General features: G+C 47.9%; 2 protein-coding genes across 2 annotated transcripts; one reads left to right on the top strand and one right to left on the bottom strand.

Annotated features, from left to right (window-relative positions):
* Positions 1-161: 161 nt before the first annotated feature.
* On the top strand, positions 162-21,757 carry LOC122390121 (digestive cysteine proteinase 2-like). The gene is made up of 6 exons (XM_043382783.1): positions 162-321; positions 5,094-5,264; positions 5,447-5,685; positions 5,828-6,129; positions 20,830-21,037; positions 21,165-21,757. Exons 1-6 carry the CDS (start codon positions 190-192, stop codon positions 21,589-21,591), a joined length of 1,479 nt encoding a protein of 492 aa, XP_043238718.1. The 5' UTR covers positions 162-189; the 3' UTR covers positions 21,592-21,757.
* On the bottom strand, positions 13,035-15,225 carry LOC122390119 (procathepsin L-like). Its single transcript, XM_043382782.1, has 4 exons — positions 14,418-15,225; positions 14,097-14,267; positions 13,734-13,972; positions 13,035-13,597 (listed from the first exon to the last, which is right to left on the bottom strand). Exons 1-4 carry the CDS (start codon positions 14,568-14,570, stop codon positions 13,171-13,173), a joined length of 990 nt encoding a protein of 329 aa, XP_043238717.1. The 5' UTR covers positions 14,571-15,225; the 3' UTR covers positions 13,035-13,170.
* Positions 21,758-27,903: the final 6,146 nt, after the last annotated feature.

Consider the following 27,903-nt stretch of genomic DNA (forward strand, 5'->3'; position numbering starts at 1 on the left):
ATGTAAAAATATCAACTCTGCTGTCTAGGCTTCTATATCAATTCAATACAAAGTATCTACAAAGTACATAAGTGCCGATTGCTTTCAGAATTTATAGATAAGCCTAAATAAATGTTTTGCAATGCTTCACATGGCGTTATTTCCGGCAGCTGCCAACAACGATTCTGGTATTGTCACTTCCACAGCATCATGAAGGTCCTGCTGGTTGTGCTTCTGGCCGGAGCGGCCTCCGCCTTCGTGGAGAGGCCCGAGTGGGAGGCCTTCAAGCTGAAGCATGGCAAGTCCTACGCCAACCCCATCGAGGAGTTCTACAGGATGAAGGTAAACTAGCAGAGACAAGCTTGTAATGAATATGGCATAGTGTGGCTTATGGCGATCATATTCATTAAGCACTTCCAGCATGACCCACACTTGTTCCAGTGGCGGCGTAACACCTTCAAATAAGGGGACACTAGGGTGTTCCATATTATTATGGAAAAATTCGAAATCAAAACACATCGTCATTTCGATTTTGCCCTGTATTCTTACTTCAAATGAAAGCGATTGACACCTCGTTGAACAAAATCGGAAGATATTTAGATGTCGCGCTCATGACCGCCATAGCACTCTAGAGTGAGAAGGCCGAGCAGGCGGCCTTGGTGCGCTTGGGAACCTGGCTGCGGTGAAGCTGGACGACGCGAAGGAGGTACTGGCGCTGTTCCTCATCCTTAACAGCGCCAGCGAACTGTTTGATGAGGGCGATCCCGCGCTCGGCGCTGTCATTCACCACCTTCAGGGCCCTGATGCGGTTCTTCAGTGCCTCGTCCTTGATCAGGTTCTGGGGATGATCTTCCCGATCCGCCAGCAGCTCGAGCAACCGTTTGCTGCGACTAGTGACGAAGTTGCTCAGGGTAGTGGTGTTATCCACACGCAGTCCTTTCCCATCGAGCCGCTTCAGCGCCTTCTTGGACGCAGGCTTCACCAGGTTCTCCAGCATCCGCTTCTTCTCCTCATCCTCGACTCTGTCGTCGAAGAAAGCCAACGCGATGAGGTCTTCTGAAAGGTACCAGAGATGGCGGGTTAGGGCCTTGGTAGCCTGTGCGCTGACTTCCTCGTCGGGATAATCGTTGAGGGCCTGCAGGAGCTCCAGATCGTTCTTTGGGGCGTACTCCGGAATCAGCGCCTCGTGCCAGTGCTTGACGTACAAGAGGCTCACGAACAGTGCCACTTGACGGAGGCCTTGTTGAACGCGAGCTGGCAGCTCAAGTTGGTCGATGAAGAGCGTCATCTTGACGGCGTAGATGGCTTTGGCCATCCATCTAGCTTGATGATAGGCACCAGGAGCTCGAAACCGGACCTGTCCCTCACTTCCTCCGAGGAACACGAGGCACAGACGGAGAAGCTCCTCGTAGTCCTCGCGTGGGTTGCTTCCGTCATGGAGAACCTTTCGCAGGAACGCAATCATCTGCACGCGGAGCAGCTCAAGGGCGTTTTCCATTGGCTCTGTTTCGTTCAGTGTACGGTACGAACCACGATCCAGAAGTTCCCAGCGTCCCTGGAAGCGCTTGAAGACTGGGATCTCTGGACCAGTGGAAGGCCCGCAGCACTTTTCGAAAACGTGCTTGAGGATAACCTCCAGCACGTGATGGCGGCAAGCCAGCCACAGCACGGGGCGACCGAGGAGGTTTTCTAGGTGTATACAGGCGCCTGTCAGCATGCCGCTGTTCGCGGCAGTCGTATCGAATGAAAAGCCAATGATCTGGTCCCTGGCGCCGACTCGCTCGACCTGCTGGAAAACCGTTCTGGCCACTTCTTGGCCCGTTCCATCTTCTGCGACAGGGACTCCCAGGATCTCTTCGAAGTTCTGTCCGGTAGCAACCACCGCAATGCGGTCTTCTAAAGCCTATTTTGACGTTACTTTCGGTAGCAGTTTTCCGTCCCAGTGAAGAACCAATGGGGGGAGGATCCTTGAAAGCCTCCCTTTCCAGCTGATTCGCAAGCATTTCCCTGTTTCTAGCCCTAGAACGATGGACGGTGGTCGGCGAAATGGCAAACTGATTGACATCGTGGCCCAAGTTCTTCGCTGTCGCAATATAAGAGCTTGAGGCCTGACGCACAGATAGCCCTTCTCGATCCCAGACGGACGTTAGTTCGGGATTCAGAGACGGCTTTTGCATGGGCGCTTGCCGAGGAGATTTTTTCTTCGGTGCCCTGAAGTCGCCACCCTCATCTTCCGACGATGAAGAAGATGACGTCATGCCATACTGCGGAGGGGCTACCTTCTCCTGGAGGCGATCCATTTCAGCTTTCTGCTTCCGCTTGCGGTTTTCCAACTTCTCAGCGGCTTCTTTTTTCCTCTTTTCTTTCGCCAGTTCGATGGTATCGACGCCGGCCATGGACGAACTGGTACGATCTTCTCTCTGCAAAAGAAGGAAGCGTTTGTCCTCGTCCAAGACATCCCTCCTTTCCAGAACGTCCGCGCTGGAGATGTCGAAAAGGTCCACCAAGTCGCCCTTCCAAATCTTTTGCTTCAGCACGGCACCTTCAGTTGTCTTCTTCCGATCTTTTTTCAGGGCATTGTATTCTTCAAACAGTTTTTTGACGTTCCTCCTAATGTTCACATCGGTTTTCGTTGTCAACCTCGCCTTGTCCCAGATGCTCTTGAGCTTTTCACTCGTTGCCAACACGGAATCAGGGACTGACTTCTTGAGTACCTGACGCTGGTACAAGAAAAAAAGCAATACTTGTTCACGGGAGGGCAAGCGAGCACCAAGAATATCTGGTTGCGGAGTTCTCTCGATCAACCACAACTGTGCTAACTTTCTTGTTACCGACATTTTACCTGTAAGAAAGGAAAAACAGTCATTTAAAATTCCATCAAAAGCACCAGCAGTCAGCACTCAAAGTGTTAATAAGCCTTTGGGCTTGCACGCCATCTTTCTCAATTGCTTGCCTCAAGTCTACCCTTCCCGCCTGCTTAATGTTCTCTTAACCCGCGCCCCGTAGGGCTACCGGCGGACCCTACCACCCGTAGGGGGGGGGGGGCGTTTCGGCCCCCCCCCCCCCTAAGATCTCGGAAAGTTACCGGCCGATTTTCAAAATTCAAACGGCGTTCGATAGCCCCACCTGGGAACTACCTTGTGACCAAATTTCATTGACCTAGGTCAAACCGATGACGTCACAGGTCAGGTCAAAGGTCAGATTTTCACCGTTCACAGGCAATTCAAGAAATGTGCTGTGAAAGCGAGTAAATTGGTAATTTATTGAAAACCATCGATGGTACATTGTTCGTCAAACACATACTTTGCTATCTGAGGTCACTGATACCAGGTCAGGTAACAGCGAGGTCAGGTCACCGGGGGTCACAATATGAATGTGTCGTGTGATACATGTTTTATGGTCCATTTTACATGACAAATGCGATTATGTGGGTTAGGCAGCCTTTGGGGCCAGCCTAGGTCACGTTTTGGTGAAGGTCAGGTCAAGGTCAGGTCAAATTAGGTCAAATTTCAAAGTTGATATTTTTGCATAAAATGGGTATCGATTCGATGCAGCTCGTCACGGGGAGTCTAATGGTGGTCTTCGTTTTGCTCTACGAGTTCTAGAATTGCCAAAAATTGAGTTTGAAAATTTGACGTCATCATTTTTGAACAGTTTTTCGCTATAACTTGGCCAAAAAACGAGGTATCGATCTGAAATTTGTTATGTAGATAGAAGACGGTAGGCACTATCACATATATTCCGGTTTTTTCGAAACTCAAAAAACTTTCTGGATTTTTTGGCGAATATATCCAAAAAAATGCTTTTTTGATTTTGGGGGGTCAAAACTCAAAAAATTCAAAAATTCGAGATAGCAGTTTTGTAGCCCTGTCAATTCTACACCTGTTATGTCTTGATCATTTTTCTGTATCTTCAAAGCTGTAGTCCTGACAGGTCTACTCGCGAAGGTCTTTTTTCGGTCGAAAATGACAGAACATGACGTCACTCTGACGTCATTTGTGGCCAACCTATCATAGCCTCTGGAAAAATTTTAGGTCACAATGTGTAACATTGATGCCCGGAGGGGTCCTGAAAGTTTGGTGGCGATATCTCCAGCCATTTAGGAGATATCGACCGAAAAGGACAGGGGGGGCCTTTTCGGCCCCCCCCCCCTACGGGGCGCGGGTTAAGCATATGAATAAGCCTTGCATGTTTTTTATAGCGTTGAATGTTTTAATCTTCGTCATTCGGCTGAATTCAGCCCAGATGATTTTGAACACAATGCTCGTTTTAATCGTGGATTCGGCGACGGGCTTTCTGAGCTGCCAATGTCGGTGGGAAAACAGGAGAGAGACTGTTTTTAATAGCAGCGGAGCTTTACAAATAACGTTTTGAGGCGTTTTGTCTACCAGCCAATGCTTTGAGATACTACGAGTGTTAGCTTCATTCTTCATGAAACTAGCATGCAAAAAAGTTTTAAAAGAGCGCGACATCTAAATATTGTTCAATCGAGCTGGGTTTTTGCACACATCATGGATATATGGCAAGGTTATGGGGCGACATCGAAATGTCGGCCAATGCTGAAGTTGGGGAAAATGGAACACCCTAGGGGACACAGCCGACTTTTGGTCCCATTCTTTCCGGACCAAAGGCATGCCCATGCAACACGACAGTCGGGGCTAATCACATGCCCCAACATTCGTACCGAAGCTGGAAGGAGGAGAATGTGTTTTCGGGGAGTGAGGTTACTGAACAGTGTGCAGGCTGTTCCCGGCGAGCCTGGGTTCCGCCGTACTGTCAGGCGGCTCGTGGGATCGGCTGACGCGCTGTGATCAGTTGGTGTATGTATGATGGGTTTGTGTGTTTAGTGTAAATGTGTCCTCATTGTGTCCGCATTGTAACTGACGTAGAAGAATGAAAAGCCATATTGTATGGATTTCTTTTGAATACATCTGTTATCTGTTATCTGTTATCTGTTTCCATTCAACGCTCATAGGGCTAATGTTAAAATGCCAAAATCAAAGGGGTACGGTGCCCCAGTGCCCGCCCCCCCGTTCCGCCACCTATGGCTTGTTAAAATTCCATCGTAACTTAACTACAGCATCTGACCCGCTCTCCTTACCGTTGTTCTTCAGGTGTACGCCGACAACAAGGTCAAGGTTGCGCAGCACATGAAGGAGTACGCCGAGGGAAAGCACACCTTCACCCTGGCCCTCAACAAGTTCGCCGACCTGACCTCGGATGAGTTCGCCCGCGGCTTCAAGGGACTGAAGATCGGCAGCACCGTTCCCCACAAGATGCACCAGGTAATTGATGCGAACTGCGCCAGCGCCAATCTTTGTAGGTACCTACTTGTGCCATTTTGAATTTCTTCGAAAATGATTTGTTTTTTATTGATTTTGCCTTCGAAAACAGATAAGTAGCTGTTGAGTGTTGCAACGTTCCATCTCTTTAACTCTGATAAACATGTCGTATAATCTTTTTTCAGGTGTCTGGCAAGGTGAACGCGGCTGAGGTGGACTGGCGCGGCTCTGGTGTGGTGACCGACGTCAAGGACCAGGGCCAGTGCGGCTCGTGCTGGTCGTTCTCTGCCACCGGCTCGCTGGAGGGTGCCTGGGCCCTGGCCGGCAACTCGCTGGTCTCGCTCAGCGAGCAGCAGCTGGTCGACTGCTCCACCGCCTACGGCAACGCCGGCTGCAACGGCGGCTGGATGGACTCGGCCTTCGAGTAAGTCGCTGAATGTGCAGTAACAGTGAACTAGATATGTCGCCATGCCCATATGTCAATGGATTAAAGTGATCCATATAAGCTGTTCATAACTAGTGTTTTCCTTGAAAAGCTCTGCTTACACTGTGTCTGACGTTTTAAGGTACATCCGTGACAACGGTGGCATCGAGGCCGAGGCTGCCTACCCCTACACCGCTCGCGACGGCCACTGCAAGGCGGTTGGAAACAACGTCGCCACCCTCTCCAGCTACGTCGACGTCCGCTCTGGCAGCGAGAGCGCTCTGCAGGACGCCGTCGCCAACGTCGGCCCCGTGGCTGTCGCCATCGACGCTTCCCACTTCTCCTTCCAGCTGTACTCCGGCGGTGTGTACAACGAGGCTCGCTGCTCCAGCAGCCGCCTGGACCACGGTGTGCTGGCCGTCGGCTACGGCACTGAGAACGGCCAGGACTACTGGCTCGTCAAGAACTCGTGGGGCGCCAGCTGGGGCATGGACGGCTACATCAAGATGACCAGGAACTCCGGCAACCAGTGCGGCATTGCCACCTCCGCCTCCTACCCCGTCGTCTAGATGGATTGTAGCTGCTTGGAGTTGAGAAAAAGACTTCCAACAAACTCTCAATAATTTCGAGCTGTGTTTCAATTCTTTATTTCCTTTATAACTTGCATGCGGTGCGAATATATAGAAAATAGCTACTTTGGTGCAGATAGCAGGCCTTCATTTCTAAAAGAAATAAACATTTGGCATCTGAAATGAAATGTGTTTGCAATGCAAGACAGCCTTGTCGACTACTCGGAGGGAAGGGGCGACGTGGGACGTGACGGCGACGTGGGACGTGACGGCGACGTGGGACGTCACGGCGACGTGGGACGTCACGGCGACGTGGCGACACACATCTTAGGAGCGATGTACATAGACCAGGGCCTTGGTGTAGACCTGGTTTGAGCGCCCACACACACTTTTAATCTCCTGGTCACAACCTACTACTCAAATTTGGGTGCTCAGTGAAGTCCAACCGCGGTTCTCGATCAGGACGGTACGCCTCCGCCAGCAAGGCACTTTCTGGCGGCATACTTTTACGAATTTTAGAAAAGGCATACTTTTCCAAAATTCGTTTTTTTTAACAACCCTAGTGCACGGCACTCTACTAACTAGCCTCTAGCGACGTGCCATTGTTGAGAGCAATCGGCCTAGCCGTTCTCGAGATCTGGAAGCGGCACTCTGCACGTACGCACGTGCAAAATGGGTCCCAACTGACTTTTGCACGGCACCCTACTAACCAGTCCCTAACCATGTACTTACCAAATTTCAGAGTTTCAGTGCAGTCGGTTTAGCCGTTCTCAAGATCTAGAATCGACCCCTGCACGTGCGCACGTGTAGCAGCATCCCAACTGCATGGCACATGGATATGCATTGCCCAGCGGGTGCCTACCTACATACCAACTTTCAGCGTAATCGGCCCAGTGGTTACCGAGATGTTGCAATTCTTACAAAACTGACACCTCCTCGTTTTGCACGTGGCGCGTGCATAAAGGGTCACCAACATGCATCGGGAATAGTCTAATACTTGAAAGAAGGAATAAAGCTGCCCTACAAAAATTACCGCATGTAATTCGGTCTAGTGGTTGCTGAGATATAGGTACGCCTCGCAAAAGCGTTCGCACGGCCGGCCGGCCGGCCGCTCATCCTCAGAAATATCCGTTAATCTACGAAAGACTTCGCTCGCTCCGTAAAAACGTTATGCGGAAAATAAAATTTACCAGTAAAACTCCTTTTGGGGCGACTAACGGAGCGAGCGAGAGGGTGAGCCTTGCACGTGCGAAATTTCGAGGGGTTAACCCTCGCCGGACCTATTGGTTTTCTACATACGCGCCGGCCGAGGGGGGGGGCGGGTACGACCCCCCCTCGCCGTTTCGCCCCTGGTGGAGCTAGCGCGTCGCAGAAAAAACGAGCGTGTGCGCCGTTACGAGACGCAGAGATTGGTACCCGATTTTAAGGTCCTAGGTCAACCGGTGACCTCTGAGGTCAGGTCAAGTGCCCCAAGGTACGGTTCAGTTTTTGGTGAATAACTTCGCAAAAACGGCCGCAAAGCGCCGATTTTGGCAGCATCGTGTTCGTCTCGCTCAGGCGCGTCGAATGATATACTTTTTGTCCGGGTCAGGTCAACTTGGGGTGTTGACCTCAGGTCAAGGTCAGGTCAGCACCCCCAGGTCACGAAGTTGGTCGAAAGAGGTCATGTCGCATATCATTCGATTCGGCAGGTCTTCCTGAGTCCATTGGTGGCTTTCCCGACTCGCTAGCTCAATTTGATCAAGAGTTATTGACGAAAAACTAATATGACCTTGATGACGTCATAAATGACGTCACGCAAGGTCAACATTGCAAAAGTGACGCATCTAACCTTGCAAGGAGTGCATCAAATCACGATTCTGTGTGCTTGAGATAGTTGGAGATCGTTCCCGGCGCCAGAATAGCAGTTTGAATTTTTCCCCATTGACTTATAATGGTGAGGTCACGAAAATGACCTGACCTCATATGACCTTTAGGAAAAATCCGAGATACACAAGTTGTGGGACTCATAATCGATACTAGATCCTGCAAGTTTCATTTCCCTGTGACATCTCCTCTGGCAGTGAGGGCGTTGCGAAGTTGCGACATCTGAAGACCGTGCAGAGGTTCACTTATGACGTCATAGGTCAGTGACCTGACCTGACCCAAAAATGCGGTTGGTGTCAAAAGATCCGGCTTGGATCAAAGGTCAGGTATGCCAAGTTTCAGCTCTCTATCTCCAGCGTGTTCGGAGCTATCGCGAAAAAACCCTATGGGGGGGCGGCACCCGCCCCCCCCCCTCGGCCGGCGAGGGTTAACCTCCAACTGACTTGTGCACGGCACCCTACTAACCGGTCTCTAGCGATGTGCCAAATTTGAGCACAATCGGCCCAGCCGTTCTCGAGATCTGCAAGCGGCACCCTGCACGTGCGCACGTGCAAAATAGGTCCCAACTGACTTGTGCACGGCACTCTACTAACTGGTCCCTAACCGTGTACCAAATTTGAGCACAACCGGTTCAGCCGTTCTCGAGATCTGGAATCGACCCCTGTACGTGCGTGCGCACGTGCAGCAGCACCCCAACTCTGGCACATGGATATGCATTGCCTAGTGGATGCCTACATACATCCCAACTTTCAGCGTAATCGACCCAGTAGTTACCGAGATATTGCAACCATTACAAAACTGACACCTCTTCGTTTTGCACGTGGCACGTGCATAAGGGGTCACCCACATGCATTGAGAATAGTCCAAAACTTTGCAGAAGGAATGAAGCTACCCTACAAAAATTACCGCATGTAAATCGGTCAAGTGGTTGCTGAGCTATAAGCCTTGCAGAAGCGTCCGCACGGCCGGCCGGCCGCTCATACTCAGAATTTTTTAATCTACGAAAGACTCCGCTCGCTTCGCTCGCTCCGTAACCAGACTCACTCAATATACGAAAGTCCCCGCTCGCTTCGCTCACTCCGTAACCAGACTCAATTAACTTTGGACGAGCTCTGCAGTCCACGCTTAATTTAATGCAACTTTCTAAGGTTACACTAACGTTTGTGTAAAGCGCTGCATTTTCAATGTAAATTGGCCGGCTACCCGTCTGTCCACTCAGTGTATATTCAGTCCGTGCACTTGGTCACACGCCGCATTCTGGATTTAACCAAGAATAACCATAAAACACGTTTCGCTTAAGTCCTTAGAAGTCAGGCATTCTCTGAGGCGGCTCTTTTTCGTGATGAGGTAGACCTCGATCGTCATGGGTGTCAGGCCTGGATCGTCGCCGTGGGTTACCGTGCACGCGCCACGGGCCGCGTGCCAGGTGATCTGTCGTCGCGGTCGGCGCCGAACACCCGCAATCAGCAGAAGGCACCGGGTCCTGGCACCGCTACGGTCCTGATCAGAGCGAGCCGCACCGGAGCCAGGAGGCCAGCGGGGCGGGGCGTCGAAGAGTACCTATATGCCATTGGTGGACCTTGGGATGAGTCAGGGATGGAGCCGGACATATGTTGTCATTGGTTTCTCGTTATCTAGCTAAAATATTTAGTGTTAATTAATAAGGCAACAATCATTCCTCCTGCAGGTCTTCCTTCCAGCACTTCATAATTTATGTCTTTGCTGGCAAATTTAACCCGCGCCCCACTGGGGTCTGCGTATAACACGCCCTACTGGGGGGGGGGGCCCTCCTAACTCCGAAACTACTGGGCCGATCGTCAAAATTCAAACGGCGTCTGATAGCCCCGGAAAACTGTCGAGCGAAACCTAATTTCATTGACCTCGAGGTCACTGATGACGTCATAGGTCAGGTCAAAGTAAAAATTATTAGCATTTTGGCTTCTTAACGTTTTGGGCTCTGGCCGCCGTCTTACAAGTCAGATCAGGCTCATTTTTGGTTCACACACTCGTGAACAGATGCTCTAGATACTCTGAGGGTACCAAACTTGTACTTTGATTTTCAGGTCAAGGTCAGGTCATCACAGGTCACGAAAATATTATATCATCCGTTGGTCACGTGACACATGTTTTATGGTCCATTTAGGCCAAACCTTTCGAATTTGATGTCGTCTGTGTCATTTGAGGTCATTTTGAGTCAAATTTAGCTTAGGTCAGGTCACTTTCAGGTCAAAAAAGGTCAAATTTTGAAGTAAAAATTTTTCAACAAAAAAGGTGTCTATTGGATGCAGTTTGAGCTAAGGAACACGATGGTGCTATTTATATTGGCGTACGATGTCAAATTCGTGCTGAAAAATTGAAATGAAAAATTAAAAATTGTTAATTTTTTGCAATAATGCGTATAATTTGGCCATTTTTGAAGATATTTAGCTAAAACTTGCTAGAGTTAGTCATAATAATGCGTTCTATCACATATATTCCGGTTTTTCGAACAGTCAAAAAAAAAATTGAAAAAATGTAAAAATATAAATTTGGAGTTTTATTATATAAGATTTTTGAAATTTTCCAAATTTCGAAAATCTGAGATAGCAGTTTGATAGCGCAGTCTATTCTGAGTCCTCTCATGCAAAGAAATTGGATCTAGCTTAAAAACGTAGCTCTTGGGAGCGATTGCCGTGGTTCAATGTTTTGCGTCGAAATCGGCCGAACATGACGTCATTTTGACGTCATTTTCGGCCGACCTATGGTAGGTACGAAGTTCAAAATTTGACACAAGGTGTCAAATTGATGCAGCCGAAGGTACTGAAAGTTTGGCGTCAATACGTCAAGCGGTTTGGAAATTATTGCAGAAAAACGGGAGGAGAGGCTATAAATAGCCCCCTCCCAGTGGGGCGCGGGTTAAATATCACTGACGGCACTTCATCTTTTCTGCTAAAGTTAAATAACTGCATTTATGAGTTATTGTTGTTGTTGTTGTTGTTGTTGTTGTTGTTGTTGTTGTTGTTGTGTTTTTGCCTCTTTCTATAAATTGATGTTACCTTTGTAGGTGGCTAGACAAATCACCAACTACAAACCGGGTGAGACCCTACGAACCCTACCAGAAAAAGGCACTCATCTTTCAATGATTCGCACTTCGCGCAGTACCCTTGCTTTCACCCTAGCTAGGCACACAGCAAACAACACTCGCGGCACTGTGAAGTGTTCGTGACTGACGGAAACGGTAAAGCCGATTGTTTGCCACCACAAGTCGTAATTGCCCTTATTGAGTGGAGGGCACGCTCCGAACTCACCTGCAGGCACGCCGCGTGGCGTACCGCTGGGAGGCGATATCACGCTCCAGCGCACTGTGGCCTCGGTGTTTGTTTCAACCAAAGACGCTCCATTTGGTCAACGCACTTCCTGCGCGAACGTGACTCACGTCTCAACCTCCCGGGTCTTGTGGTCGCTGCTGCTTTTTAAATTGGGCGAAAGTAACTGCACCAAATTCGTGAAGTGTTTCACCAAATAAAATACCAAATATCCAAAGTGTATGTATATAAATACAAATATCCAGAAAATCGGCGCATAATAAGGATTTATTGTGGTGACTAGAGCCGTGCAACCCATATCTTCTCAATCTGTCGGACGACGGCCAGTGACGCAATGACGATGCAGAGTGCTGATTGGGTATCGACTCTGCATTGCCCGGCTGTTGGTTCCTAACGTGACTAAGGCACGTGCGCTGGCTTAATTTAGTGGTTTGTGAAGGTGAATGCAAGAAGGGCAGGAAGCTCGAAGCTGAATGAATCACTATGTATGTCCTTGGCTGAATTGAATCAAACACTATTGTTGGGAGCAAGCAAGGCATTATATACCCGACCGGAGCAAGGCCGTCCGCCGTATATAGGGTTTGAAGAGTTGTTTGGTCCGCCTATATATGGCCTTGGTTTGGTCTCGAAAACAGAGCTGGTGGATTCCGCTAATTATCCTTGGATAGTTGTTGGATGGATCCTTTCATAGGCATTGAACTTGAAGGATGTGACAGCTAAATGGAAGATGTCCTATGATCTTGCTATGATCGGTCATTTTTTTTGCGTTTTTCCGTAGGACTGTATTTCGGCTGTTAGCATAGCTAAGCCCCATTAGCTACGTTCCTTACATGCCGAGTGCCGACCATCACTTCTTAGTGATTCCCTGCTACATAAGAATTTGTTGCAGGTAGAGTTGCAAAGTTTCCCTACCGCATTACCGGCATGCCGGTAATTTTTCACTACCGCAGGTTTTTTTGTGGTATCTGGCATGTCTTGCCGGTAGCATGCCGGTATTTTTGGCTTTGCACAAAAAAATATTAGCATATGATTCAAACTTTGGACACTAAGAGGAAAATGTGGCATTTCTTGTAGGGGTAAACTGGAATCAACAATGCAGGCTTTTTAGTATGCCGGTAATTTGGTGGTGTTTTTGCTTTGGGCGTGGTAGCATGCCGGTATCCCCAAAAAAATTTGTGGGGCGGGGCGGTGCCGGTAGCAGCCTTTGGGGGAAACTTTGCAACTCTAGTTGCAGGCCATGGCTTCTTTACGGATTCGTTCGTTTAGGTATGCCCGCCGGGTATCCGCCTTTTAGGTATTCCAATAATTATCGTTGGTGAGGGTTTAGTAACATTTTTACTCAACTGACATGGCGGCTTAAGAACCTTCTTCAACTTGAAGAAGTTAGCAGTCTAGTCCAGGTGCAACTAGCCACGTCTCTGATAAGTTCATTCCTGCCTCGTCGCTTTCACATCCGGCATCTACTGGTGAGACTAGGTTCTTGCAGCTCAAACAACTATCGGAGAAAAGCTCTGGCATCTGTCCTTCAATTAGAGCTCGGAACTCAACTCGTCAATACATATTTCAGTAGACATTCGTTTGGATTGTAATGAAGCACACATATGTACATTGAGTTCTAAATTTTATTGCACTTTCAATGAGTGGGATATGTTAAATCATAAAGGAAGGTTAACTTTGGAGCGTAACTGAACAAAACTAAACAGCATCGCTGCATTCAACTTATTCACGAAACATTGGAAGTACACCTAGACGACGGGGTAGGAGGCGGAGGTGGCAATGCCGCACTGGTTGCCGGAGTTCCTGGTCATCTTGATGTAGCCGTCCATGCCCCAGCTGGCGCCCCACGAGTTCTTGACGAGCCAGTAGTCCTGGCCGTTCTCAGTGCCGTAGCCGACGGCCAGCACACCGTGGTCCAGGCGGCTGCTGGAGCAGCGAGCCTCGTTGTACACACCGCCGGAGTACAGCTGGAAGGAGAAGTGGGAAGCGTCGATGGCGACAGCCACGGGGCCGACGTTGGCGACGGCGTCCTGCAGGGCGCTCTCGCTGCCGGAGCGGACGTCGACGTAGCTGCGGAGGGTGGCGACGTTGTTTCCGTTGGCCTTGCAGTATCCGTCGCGAGCGGTGTAGGGGTAGGCAGCCTCGGCCTCGATGCCACCGTTGTCACGGATGTACCTGAAAACGTCAGACATAGTGTAAGCAGAGCTTTTCAAGGAAAACACCAGTTATGAACAGCTTACATGGATCACTATAATCCATTGACATATGGCGACATATCTAGTTCACTGTTGCTGCATATTCAGAGACTTACTGGAAGGCCGAGTCCATCCAGCCGCCGTTGCAGCCGGCGTTGCCGTAGGCGGTGGAGCAGTCGACCAGCTGCTGCTCGCTGAGCGAGACCAGCGAGTTGCCGGCCAGGGCCCAGGCACCCTCCAGCGAGCCGGTGGCAGAGAACGACCAGCACGAGCCGCACTGGCCCTGGTCCTTGACGCCGGTCACCACACCAGAGCCGCGCCAGTCCACCTCAGCCGCGTTCACCTTGCCAGACACCTGAGGGAACAAGTGCCGTCAATGATATTGCTTAACAAAAGATACCAACCAAAGTGCTAGGTATCATAGGGAATAGCTGAAAATTCCAGTAATTGTTTTGGTGTAATATGTAATGCGTCAATACCTTGTGGGTCTCGTGGGGCACGGTGCTGCCGATCTTCAGTCCCTTGAAGCCGCGGGCGAACTCATCCGAGGTCAGGTCAGCGAACTTGTTGAGGGCCAGGGTGAAGGTGTGCTTTCCCTCGGCGTACTCCTTCATGTGCTGCGCAACCTTGACCTTGTTGTCGGCGTACACCTGAAGAACAAGATGATCGGATCAGCTACTACCCTGGACTATGAATATTCAATATACAATCAACTCATGCTGGAAAGTGTTTTATGAAACTGCTGCCACGAATCGGATGTTTTGTCTGTTTCCAGTCATTCATTTCATCGGTAAGCCTACCTTCATCCTGTAGAACTCCTCGATGGGGTTGGCGTAGGACTTGCCATGCTTCAGCTTGAAGGCCTCCCACTCGGGCCTCTCCACGAAGGCGGAGGCCGCTCCGGCCAGAAGCACAACCAGCAGGACCTTCATGATTCTGTAAACGCATGACATGTCAGCGTGCTAGGCTTACGTTCAAATCAAGGATGCTCATGTAAGACAATGTAAATAAATTCAAAAAGTAGCTTTACTTTGATTTTTTTTTTCAAAATTCAGGGTGTAATACAAGAAGACATGGTATAATACAGCAAGCTATAATAATGCATTATAGCTCGAGGATATAATAATGCATTACATACTAGCCGCTTTCACGACGGCCATCTGGTACACATTTGATACACATCTGGTACAGATAAGGTGCAGATTTTGTCAAATTGCGGATGCAGGTATCCAAACAGGGGCGATTCATGTTGATATGCACTGTACCATTTGATGAGCGATTTGGTGGTATTTAGATCGTCATGGAGCGAATGAATTCATTATTTATATGATGTGCTCGTCAACACTCACATGTCATATGCTTCCGAAAGTAATAAGAGCGTCCAGTACTGAATATTGGAAAGTAATTACACATCGATTGTTTGCTTCTTGGATCATGACATTCGTTATGTGAAAGTAGCAAAAGAAATGACGTTTGAAATGAACATGTTTTGTAGTTATTTCATGTTCACCAGTGAGTAAAAGGTGGATCATAGGCGGCTCCAGGAAAAATAAAGGGAGGTCGATTTCACACGTAAATGTTATATAACATGACCTCTACCAATCCGTTTTTGTGATAGCACTAACAAAAAAAAGATATATTTTATATTTTGTGTACCCCGAATTCATTTAACTGTATCCGCCTATGATTTTTTTAATACTTTATAATGTTTATAATGTATGTTGATTTCTGATTCATTCTGTTCCGATGGGCTTCAAAATACTTAAAATAGGTTAAAAAACATGGCCATGGTAAGCAGTCAAAAAAGTGTCTGCAATATGCAGTTTTTACCCCGTAAATTCAAAACAGTAAATTATCCGAAATCCCCTGGGGCAGATGGGGATTTCGGATAATTTACTTTTTTCGGATAATTTACCCCAGTACCTATAGGTACTGGGGCAGATGGGGATTTCGGATAATCTACTTTTTTGATTTTTTTCTTTTTAATGTAGATCACCTCGAGTGAAATCGAATGCTGTTTGAATTTTTAGATTCAGCCGTAGATTTTGAGATATCAATGGTGCGTCGTTAACATCATCCCCCTCCCACTAATAGAGTTAACGAGGCTATCCTGAAATGGTAGCTAGATGCAAACTGGTGTACCTAACATTTTTGGCCGTGGTCAATTTGTTTGCACCAGTAGTTTAATAGTCCAAGCTTACAGTAACTAATAGCCGTTTTCACGACGGCCATCTGGTACACATTTGGTGCACATCTGGTACAGATTAGGTGCAGCTTTGGTCAAATCAGGTTCAGTGTGTCTCTTAGCAGCTATCAACTAGGGTTGCACTAATTGCTTATATGCCTGCTTTGTCATATCAGAGAGCATCATCGATTAAAACACTGAAATAAATTCATAAAATGAAGATAGCAGATTTGGTCATCAGGTGCACTCGCCGGATAGCCCATCGTGAAAACGGCTAAAGTACAAACAACACATAAGCTCTCACCTGAACACTGAACAGTCAGATGCTGCAATGAAGTTCACTCCACTATATATACCATTTTTCATGGCTGTGACGCAGCAAAATCGCGGCGCTATCGTTGGCGTTCTTTTCCATTCTCACGCCAACGTCCTTGCCTGCACATTGGTATTGAGACAATGTCGCGGAGATAAGTAACAAAGCTGACCCAGATGTTGAATATACTTATATCATATTATGTAGTGCTTGTGACAAAGATATATAAAAATATATAACTATAAGATAAATAGTTTTCCGTTAAAATGATAGTGATGAATTATAAAGAGGCATCTTTCAAGGTAAAAGCGCCATTTTAATGCAACCGACATATTCCTATGAAAGATAGGTTCTATAAAAATATATATTTATTAGGTACTATTTAAGGGGGGTGGTTGCCACCCCCCCCCCCGCGCCATTTCGTTCCTCTTGGAGATAAAGCTTCGCGGCAAAAACCAACAGATTCGTTGGGAAGAGACGAATCCAATGGTACCCAATTTCACCTCATTAGGTCGATCATTGAGCTTCCAGGTCAGGTCAAACTAGAAAATATTGCTGTTTGGGGCCACCGTTGGAATATCACGTGCGGTGCCCATCATATACTGATTGCGCTGCCCTTTGTGGTGCCAGGCCAGTAGAACAGCTCTTTATCACACTATCCGACTAGGTTTTTACCGGCTGTGGTCATTTCTGGTCAAGCTAGGTCATGGTCAACGATATTTGTTTGTATGTCTGTGTGTGTCTGTGTGTATACTGATGTGTGCACCGATTGGTTTGTGTGTCCCATTTACATGAGATCATGATCTGAGAAGTTTTTACCGAAAACTCAGTCGAGAAACTTCATGAAAAGTAAATTCAGCAAGCCTAAATTGCAATGTTATTAGATGAGCTACGTTGACCTTAACCCTGACCCTGACATCTGCACACCGTCCAATAACATGTTCCATGATAGGTGGGAGGTAAGACTAGCAAACATACCGACGCAAGATGTTTAGTATTTGTCATTTTGGTCATGACATGACCTGAAAAACAAGGTCATATTTCTGAAACTAAAAACCACAGAAACTTGACATTTTTAGTGGGCATTGAGAATGGATAGAGCAGCAGCTCTACGAAAAATCAGGTTTCTAGGTTTAAATGTTGAGTGCAGAACAGAAAACCTACCTGGGAGTGGCAACCCCCCATGTGCGGGCGAGGGCTAACCTACGGAAGAATTATACAGGCTCATTGGCTACATCTGAGCTTTAGTATTTCAATGTTTTATTATTTAGATATGGAACTGGCACAGAAATTTCATATTGGAATAATTCTTCTTCAAGAAAATGCCATTGCTCTGAAACATCAGATGTTAAACCCTCAAAAGCAACCAAATTAACCAAACGACCCAAATCGTCTAGGAAATTCGGAAGCTGATAACTGGATGCCTGATCATTAGCAACCAAAACAACGGCATGAAGTAGATATTATATTGTGAAAACCCCTTAGCTTAACGCTTTTAAATAACTCGTTGTTCATACTCGTACTCAACGTCCGAGTCATCTAGGGAACAAATTGTGTGTTACAATGTCCACAAATGCATTTACCTAAACAAGCTACCAAAGGAAGTTAAAAATTTAATCGACATTTTTGTGTGTCCAAATTTGAAGAATAACTTACATAACTAGCCTTCAAAGTTCAAACGCGGCTTATCAAAATGGCAGTCAATATTTGCCGACCCCGTGGGACCAAGAACATCAGTGACAAACACAGCAGGGTCACGGCTGATAGCCTCTCCATATAAATAGGAGCGACCCAGAGGCGATGCTACACGACTGCGGAAATACGTACAGGTGAGCACTGAGCCGCGCTGCGTCACAGGCGTCGATCGACTTTTGGTTTGATTTACATTACGCATTAGGAATGGAGGCGCCTCTAGTAGGCCCGCAGATACTGGTTTGTTCATTAACGCACTTCACAAAAACAATTTGCCGGGCTCACAAGATCAAGAGAAGGATTCCAAGAAGGATCTTGGAATTCCAAGAAGGATTCCAAGAAGCTTTTGCTGACTGGCTAGGAAAAATTGTAGGCTGTATAGTGTATCGTAGCACATTTTAGAAATTAGAAATCATGCTGCTTTGCTGTTTACCATGACACTAGACGATAAAGGCACTCATTTAAAGGGACTATCCCACCTTTAACATGGGATTTGAGTTGAGATAGCCAAGTTTGCGGCGAGGTTCAGAAACCACTATCTATCTAGGTTACAACCCCCGCGGCCTCTTGGTGTTGAAGAAATTCGTTCCCTTCATTTGAAAATGGGCCTTGTACAAGGCCCTATCTTCAACATGGAGCGACCGTTAGTGTGACGTCACCTCGTTTAGTCATTCTGATTTAAATGGGTTTGTTCGTTGAAAAATCGCTTAAAACTTGGTCTGAACTTTGTTGTGGTGCCTACAGAGTAAAAAGAATCAGCTTTATGACAGTAATGTGGCCTGGGGAAGGAGGTAATTTTGGGCTGTGACGTCACATATTTGAAAGTTTGTGTTTGAAATATGGGAAGCCTAAGATGTTTAATGAAAAATAAATGCTAGAACCGTGTTCCTGGTCATCCAATCTACAGGGTGTCCCATAAGTTCGTTCTCACATTATATTTGCATGTGAAACAGAGTACATTGCGTTTTGATATATTTGTGACCCCTCAATGTGCTCCCCATTTAATAAGCAAACACATGAACACATGCTGCGGCATGCCAACCGGCATGTTTGGCTGCATAGCAGGCTTAAAGTTAACCCAGACTGACTTGACATGCGCCGTGAGCTCCTCGAGACTTGAACAGCGCTACGCTTCGACGAGCCTAATTTTCAGCATAAGCAACAAATATTTATGAAATTTTGATCCGATGAGGTGCCTGGCATGTGGTCTTGCCACAAACGCCTGTCACAGTCTTTTTGCACCGCTTTTGAGCTTTGCTTGACCTGTGCACTGATGCACTGTCTTGCCTGAAGATGGGCCTACGACCTCTCGGATGCCATTTTCTCCTCTATAAATGTGTTCATACTTGCGGTTCGAGTTCAGCTTGAGGGCTGAAACTCCTCCTAGATGTTCTTGGAAAAGCATTATGCTTCCCAAAGCTGTTTCTGGGACACCAATCGCAACCTGGTCAGCGTCTGGACGCCTATAACCCCACAATACCGTGACCTTGGCTTTTCGCATAGGAACATAACGGGACGAAACAGAGGCCTCCTCCTTTGCCCTTATGGGGCTGTTTTCGGGTTTGGACGGGTGTTTCATCTCGAACGTGGACTAGTTAGTCCAGATGACCTGGTTGATGTCCTCAGCCCTTTAGTTTTTTTAGCGTCAGGCATAACGAAACTCATGTTTGGCCATTTTAAGACGTTTTTGACTGTTTTGAGCCCTCCGGTAAGCAAAGCTTAAGTCACCTTGAGTTATGTACCCCGAAAGAACACTCTTAGACAGCTGGTAATCCATCCTGAAAAGTCTGCTTACCAACTTTCTAACCCTTTGACCTTTTTGATGGCCACTTTGGCGCCACACAGTTTTGGCTACACGGCTCACTCCTGAGAGCTGACAAAAAAGGGGATAAACTTGCAATGATTGACTCCCGACAAATCATCGGTGTCAGTTGCTGACTATGCGTCCAGTTAGCGATGGACATTGTCTACAGACTGGTAGGCCTCAATCACCCTCAATCGTCGCGAATGGTCACGTGCTGACTAAATACCGAGACGTACCCGTATTGGAGACCTCTATGTTGCGGCGTTAGCCGTCTGTGTAGGAGACGGGCTCTCTAGCAAAAACTATTTTGTCTACAGAAATTAGTTACTGTGGAGCATATTTCTACCAGCCATGGCAACCACGTAAGCTCAGTAACGAACCAATTTCAGCGTGCCTTTAAGCAAGAGAGCCTAAAAGCGTAAAATTTAGGTGAGAACGAACTTATGGGACACCCTGTATAAAGTCGGGCACAATTTAACTGGTTTTAACAACATTTTGGAAGGTGGGATAGTCCCTTTAACAGCAGGTACTTACAGCTTTGCCTCGTTAGATAATCCGAATGTCAGGGGCACTTACTATTCCATTTGCTCGTCTACCCGAACAGTCATGAAGGTCCTGCTGGTTGTGCTTCTGGCCGGAGCGGCCTCCGCCTTCGTGGAGAGGCCCGAGTGGGAGGCCTTCAAGCTGAAGCATGGCAAGTCCTACGCTAACCCCATCGAGGAGTTCTACAGGATGAAGGTATAGGCTTACATGAAATGAATGACTGGAAGCAGACAAAACATCCGATTCGTGGCAGTAGTTGTCATAAAACACTTTCCAGCGTGAGGTGATTGTATATTGAATATTCATAGTCCAGGGTAGTAGCTGATCCGATCGTCTTGTTCGTCAGGTGTACGCCGACAACAAGGTCAAGGTTGCGCAGCACATGAAGGAGTACGCCGAGGGAAAGCACACCTTCACCCTGGCCCTCAACAAGTTCGCTGACCTGACCTCGGAAGAGTTTGCCCGCGGCTTCAAGGGACTGAAGATCGGCAGCACCGTGCCCCACGAGACCCACAAGGTAAGTATTACATATTACATATTACAGCAAAACAATTACTGGAATTTTCAGCTATTCCCTATGATACCTAGCACTTTGGTTGGCGTCTTTTGGTAAGCAATATCATTGACGGCACTTGTTCCCTCAGGTGTCTGGCAAGGTGAACGCGGCTGAGGTGGACTGGCGCGGCTCTGGTGTGGTGACCGGCGTCAAGGACCAGGGCCAGTGCGGCTCGTGCTGGTCGTTCTCTGCCACCGGCTCGCTGGAGGGTGCCTGGGCCCTGGCCGGCAACTCGCTGGTCTCGCTCAGCGAGCAGCAGCTGGTCGACTGCTCCACCGCCTACGGCAACGCCGGCTGCAACGGCGGCTGGATGGACTCGGCCTTCCAGTAAGTCGCCACACTAGCCGCACCGCTGAAAGAGATGTGGCTAAAGATCTCAATGAAATAATATTAACAATAGTGTTATCCTTCTCGTAAAATGCATTGCTTTCATTACTACGTCTGACGTTTTCAGGTACATCCGTGACAATGGTGGCATCGAGGCCGAGGCTGCCTACCCCTACACCGCCCGCGACGGATACTGCAAGGCCAACGGAAACAACGTCGCCACCCTCCGCAGCTACGTCGACGTCCGCTCCGGCAGCGAGAGCGCTCTGCAGGACGCCGTCGCCAACGTCGGCCCCGTGGCTGTCGCCATCGACGCTTCCCACTTCTCCTTCCAGCTGTACTCCGGCGGTGTGTACAACGAGGCTCGCTGCTCCAGCAGCCGCCTGGACCACGGTGTGCTGGCCGTCGGCTACGGCACTGAGAACGGCCAGGACTACTGGCTCGTCAAGAACTCGTGGGGCGCCAGCTGGGGCATGGACGGCTACATCAAGATGACCAGGAACTCCGGCAACCAGTGCGGCATTGCCACCTCCGCCTCCTACCCCGTCGTCTAGACGCAGTTTCAAGGTAGCTTGAAGGGCTAAAGTTCAGTGTGAACTTGACAGCGTTTCGCTTGGAAACTCAGGATTTAGAAGCCGATGCATTCTGTTGATATGTTAACCCTATATTTGACTCCTTGGCTTACAAAACTATGCCGAATACACTTCTAAAAGATCAAAATATGTCTTTGCTCGTGTGGATGAGCAAAATACGTGACGTATATTAAATTTCCAAAAGCTGGCCTCAGCACATATCTGCAGACCTAAAGACTACAATTCACACCATGAGTGCAAAAAAGGTGAGATTTGACGCACTGATCGGAATTAAAAGACATGTCCGCTTATTTATGGAAGACTGGAACAATATGCATCGCATACCTACCCAACTTTCTAGACTGAGTAGAGTATGTACACACCCATTCATTCGAAGCAAAGCCATGTAACTACAGAGTACAGAGGTCAGACGCGGGAGAGAATGAAAAGTTTTCTCTCCGTACTTGTGTCGGAAGGTGGCCGAAAAAAATAAACCAGGTGGCAGCGAAACCAGGTTTAGCAAAGCGCAAACGGAATCCATCTGATAAATGAAAAGAGAATGAAAGAGAATGAAGAGAATGAAGAGAGAATGAAAAGTTTTCTCTCCGTACTTGTGTCGGAAGGTGGCCGAAAAAAAAATAAGCCAGGTGGCAGCGAAACCAGGTTTAGCAAAGCGCAAACGGAATCCATCTGCGGGTGGGACGCCCATTGCCAGTCCGACAGTCGTCTGTATCTGTCCAACTGTCGCGTTTCTTAGACCGGGCCGGCGCACACGACAGCACCGCATGAGCTGCCCGTGTCAGCAGGGGGGCGCGAGGGGGTCCAGCTGCCTTTGTGACGAGTCGGCCGTGGGAGCGGGCAGGTGGTGACGCTACATAACGTCACGGCTGACGGACGGCGGTCGCGGTACGCACGTCACCCCCCCCCCCCCCCACACACACACACACAGCGGCTACGAACGGCCTCCCCGCGCGGCTCCCGATAGGCCGGCAGTGGGAAACCACAGCCGCTGTTCCACTGAACATCTCAGCGGTGTCAGGGATGATCTGACAAACCTGACGCCCAACACCTGTCGAGGATTTAGAGAACAAGGCTAACTAGCAAACGGTGGTAGCCATGGTTAGTTAAGTCTATCTTTGTAAAATGAAATGTAGGTACCTTGGTTGTACATAGGTATAGGTACGTACGTACCTACTACCTAGATTCTAAATTTGAAAAAAAGGTTCAATATTGATGTAGTCTATCATTGAGCCTCAAAATTGATCGAAGTGATGATGTTGTTTCGTTTGATTACTATCCAAGGGAGAAGACACACATCATACGTAATTGCTTTGAAATCTTAGTGCCCGCGTTCTCTTCCAACTTTTAACAGAAGAGAAGCTTAGAGCTACCTTCCGAAAGCAGGGTGCTGCGTACTTTGCCACGCAGCTAGGTTAATTAAGATTGCACAGCCATTTCAAACACCCATCGGCTTGGGGTTATTTACCATGGTTTGCAAACCTCACACATCACGGCTCCTTGACGACCCAGCGAGCGCCGCACCTGGCGCGAAGAAGGCGCTTGCAGTAGTAATCCTATCCGATCCTATCCAAATTAACTGCCCGTGCGCAATGGCTTTCATTTGGCATCACCGGCAGGGCGGACGCAAAAGCGTGCGTTTATTGCTTGCGCACCGCGCGGGGAGCGGACAATTTCGCTGAAAATGAGGTGCGAAATCCGTTATTTGAACCAGTTTAGGACTAAACGGAGTTTTGAATAGTTATTTTATTACGACAGTCACCATCTCCCGTCCCTCCGTTTACTGAACGTGGATTCACATAACATAGGTACACTGCATCCGTCTGAATGCATTCAAGCGCGTTGGGTACATTCAAAGCTGAGCGTGTAAGGTCACACAAGCTTTATCTGTTCCTTCCATTCAATGCCCGCTTGCCAATCGATTTTGATGGTTTTTTTCACCTCTAATTTCAACTTTGCTAGCTTCGAATCATTTTAAAATCCAAATTTAATTTGATGTATGATTTATAAATTTGGTCCGAACCTTTTAAATGGAAGGATTTACAGCGCAGAGCCACCGCTAAGCGAGTGCTTCGAACCCGAACTATTGTAACCGGGGCGCGTGCTCTCGCCACGCGGAGTCCAACGCTCTACCGACTGAGCTACGGGACCGAATGTTCATATGACGAACAGAATGTAAGCATGCAGTATATAAAAGTGCGATTAATCATTAACCTGCATGTTGTTATACACTATAAACACAAGTATATACTCGATCGGCACTGCCCTAAACACAATGTCTTGAGAAACAAAGTATAGTGTTCATGTCATCTAGCATCACAGCAGAAGTTCGGCAGCTTATCAAAACTGAAGTTCAAAGCAGATTTTCAATGGCCAGTAGCGGGACAAGTACGCGAAATATCGGAGCACTTCGGCCGCGAACTATTTGTAGTCCGTTTAACTCGTTCGCATCATTAGGCATCAAATAGGAGAGCTCGCTCTACTCGTGGCTGAGGTGATGATGCGTGAACGGCTGTTTGTATAGGCGGGAAATATGGCTTCCTCGTTCATGGTGACATTGAACGCTTTATAATTCAAGATGATAAATAAATATAAAGATAAAATCATTGTTCAGAATATGGTAAAAATGTTGTATTTGTGATAATGAGATTTCACATTTACTGGTTCAATATTATTATGCTTAACCCGCGCACCGACGAGGGGGCGGATATCCGCCCCCCCCCCTGAGGTTTTTCGCGGATAGCGGGAAAACCGCGGCGCGTAGCGCCGCGAAATTTGGTATGACTATTCTCTCATCAATTTTACACATGGTGTGCAAGTTTGAACCTCCTAACTTTTAAGGTCAGGTCACCAGGTCACTTTGAATGACCCAACCTCAAGTCACTTTTTTGCAACTTTGTCACCGTGCCAGAGCTACAGTAGATGTCGGAGGCCTTTGAAAGTCGCAGGATGTTATTAGGTCATTAGTAGCTACAATTTGTATATCTCGGAATTTTGATGTCGGTGACCTAAGGTCAGGTCAATTTCGCGACCTCCCCTTTATAAGTCAATGGGGGAAAAATCAACTCCCTGTTTTTACCACTAAAACGGGTCGGAATGGCCCCATATACCATACATGACTTCACATACGATCAACCTTCACTACCTTGAGGTCTGTTTTGCTGTTGGGCAGCTGTAAGGTCATGTGACGTCATCAAAGGTCACCAAAGGTTTTTTGCCAATAACTCCTTACAGGAACAAGATACAGCCGCGCAGATGGTCTCATTGTGTTCAGCTCGTCAAGACGCATCGAATGATATACATGATGACCTCGAGGTCACGTGACCTGAGGTCAACCTTTGACCTTGACCTTTCGAGGTCAACATATATATCATTCGATGCGGATTGACGAGAGGATCACGGTGATGCCCTTAGTTTGTTCCTATCTTGACTACTTCGAAAGTTATTCGAGAAAAACCCTCTCCATATCTAGCGCCGCCATTTTGACTTTTTCGACCCCTGTGACGTCATCTTTGACCTGACCTGAAAATGACCTCAGTAAAAATTGTAGACCTTGTCCGTGCGTATCCGATGCCGTTTACCGCTTGTCGCTATCTTGCTTCGTTCTCGAGATCTCAGGGGGGGGGGGGCGGTCATCCGCCCCCCCCCCCCGTCGGTACTAAGTTGGCGCAGACCCCCGTCGGTGCGCGGGTTAAACAAATGTTTTTTTTTTTTTACCCCACAGAGACTAACTATGTATTGAAAACTTCGTATCGCTTTTGAGACCGATTGCCGTAGTTCAATGTTTTGCGTCGAAATCGGCCGAACATGACGTCACTCTGACGTCATTTCCGGCAGACCTATGGCAGCTGCGAAGTTCATAGCTAACAGAAGGTGTCAAATTGATGTAGCCGAAGGTGCTGAAAATTTCGTGTTGATACGTCTGGCGATTGAGAAGCTATTGCAGAAAAACGAGAAGGGGCTTTGAATAGCCCCCCCCCCCCCCCTCAGTGGGGCGCGGGAATCGGGTACGTCGCTGCGTCTTGTAACGACACCACGTTCGTTTTTTTTTTTTGCAAGGCAGTATCTTAATAAGAGGCGAAACGGCGAGGGGGTCGTCCCACTCGGTGTGTAGAATTTATAGGAAGCCAATGGATCCGTGCCCGGCGAGTTTTAATTCATCTGCTGTCATACAAAAACTACATATTTGATCAACTGACTTCCTTCCACGATTTTTTTTTGTGTGGGTATGATCCGCGCTTCCAGTCTGGTTCGGTTCACGTACACAAAGTTTATGTTTCTTCTAATTCTATTGAACAACATAAAAAAATGTGTTTTCTATTGACATTTCAACTATTTTTCATCGATGAAACTGTTATTAATACTGCAGGCGTGAATACGAGGAATCGTAGGACGTCAATTTACCCTTCGTGCTTAACCCTCGCCGGCCGAGGGGGGGGGGGGCGGGTGCCGCCCCCCCCATAGGGTTTTTCCGCGATAGCTCCGAACACGCTGGCGATAGAGAGCTGAAACTTGGCATACCTGACCTTTGATCCAAGCCGGATCTTTTGACACCAACCGCATTTTTGGGTCAGGTCAGGTCACTGACCTATGACGTCATAAGTGAACCTCTACACGGTCTTCAGATGTCGCAACTTCGCAACGCCCTCACTGCCAGAAGAGATGTCACAGGGGAATGAAACTTGCAGGATCTAGTATCCATTATGAGTCTCACAACTTGTATATCTCGGATTTTTCCTTAAGGTCATATGAGGTCAGCTCATTTTCGTGACCTCACCATTATAAGTCAATGGGGAAAAATGAAAACTGCTATTCTGGCGCCGGGAACGATCTCCAACTATCTCAAGCACACAGAATCGTGATTTGATGCACTCCTTGCAAGGTTAGATGCGTCACTTTTGCAATGTTGACCTTGCGTGACGTCATTTATGACGTCATCAAGGTCATATTAGTTTTTCGTCAATAACTCTTGATCAAATTGAGCTAGCGAGTCAGGGAAGCCACCAATGGACTCAGGAAGACCTGCCGAATCGAATGATATGCGACATGACCTCTTTTGACCAACTTCGTGACCTGGGGGTGCTGACCTGACCTTGACCTGAGGTCAACACCCCAAGTTGACCTGACCCGAACAAAAAGTATATCATTCGACGCATCTGAGCGAGACGAACACGATGCTGCCAAAATCGCGGCGCTGCGTCCGTTTTTTGCGAAGTTATTCACCAAAAACTGAACCGTACCTTGGGGCACTTGACCTGACCTCAAAGGTAACCGGTTGACCTAGGACCTTAAAATCGGGTACCAATCTCTGCGTCTCGTAACGGCGCACACGCTCGTTTTTTTTTCCGCGACGCGCTAGCTCCACCAGGGGCGAAACGGCGAGGGGGGGGGTCGTACCCGCCCCCCCCCCCCCTCGGCCGGCGCGTATGTAGAAAACCAATAGGTCCGGCGAGGGTTAATAATGTAGCACACTATCACAACACATTTTATTCGCGATAGCAATTCGACATGAAATATTTGAAATTGATGCTGCCATCTTCACAATTCAAAACACCCGTTAAATCGAATAAAGCATGCCGAATCATTTCCAGATGTGAATTTGAATTTCGATGAAAAAACATCCCGCTGCCGGAACAGCCGATTTGGGAGCCTTCTTGTCCCATTCGGCAGAGTAACGGCAAAGTGTTCCATAAATCCTCGCCGCGCTCTGGCCGGCCCAAACATCCATTCGAGTTCGAGAGCTGTTCAAGTCTAATCCAATCAGACTCACACAGCTCAAAATATCGGCCGTCGCCGGTCGGCAGCCGTTGCGGTGCGGCAGAGTCTCGTCATCGCCTCCTCCCCGCCGCCGTACGCCGCCGCTGAAACATGGGTAGTGGCCAGATCCGCCTCTGTGAGTGGCGAAGTCGTTATGAGCCGCTCTGGAGACACTGCAACCCGTAAATGTAATAATTGACCCGAAGTGTCCAGGCACAATGCAACTGGGCAAGCAACCATGGGCCTAGTATCATTCGTATTGTGTTGTAACGAACGAATGAACAAATCGAACAAATTTGATTGTATAGGTCAGAGTATAGGTCTGCACTCTGCATCGCCATACATTTCAAGTGATCAAAACACGTACTAAGTGATTCAGGCGCTTTAACTCCGTTCTTTCTTAGGCTTGTCAAACTATACTTAGTTCTATCAAGGTGATGCAATAAATGATAGAATTTAGGCCGTCACGCACGTTCTTTAAAATGTTGTATACGTGACAAACTGGACGGGTCAAGACTT

Source organism: Amphibalanus amphitrite, unplaced genomic scaffold (genome assembly GCF_019059575.1).
Source record: "Amphibalanus amphitrite isolate SeventyFive unplaced genomic scaffold, NRLGWU_Aamphi_draft 000383F_arrow, whole genome shotgun sequence".
Lineage (NCBI taxonomy): Eukaryota > Metazoa > Arthropoda > Thecostraca > Balanomorpha > Balanidae > Amphibalanus > Amphibalanus amphitrite.

Excerpts from the sequence above, each read along its gene's own strand:
- LOC122390121 (XM_043382783.1), top strand. The coding sequence starts at position 190 with ATGAAGGTCCTGCTGGTTGTGCTTCTGGCCGGAGCGGCCTCCGCCTTC. Across the intron at positions 322-5,093 it reads AGGAGTTCTACAGGATGAAG|GTGTACGCCGACAACAAGGT; the intron begins GTAAACTAGCAG and ends GTTGTTCTTCAG. Across the intron at positions 5,265-5,446 it reads TTCCCCACAAGATGCACCAG|GTGTCTGGCAAGGTGAACGC; the intron begins GTAATTGATGCG and ends ATCTTTTTTCAG.
- LOC122390119 (XM_043382782.1), bottom strand. The coding sequence starts at position 14,570 with ATGTCATGCGTTTACAGAATCATGAAGGTCCTGCTGGTTGTGCTTCTG. Across the intron at positions 14,268-14,417 it reads AGGAGTTCTACAGGATGAAG|GTGTACGCCGACAACAAGGT; the intron begins GTAGGCTTACCG and ends CTTGTTCTTCAG. Across the intron at positions 13,598-13,733 it reads TGGATGGACTCGGCCTTCCA|GTACATCCGTGACAACGGTG; the intron begins GTAAGTCTCTGA and ends TGACGTTTTCAG.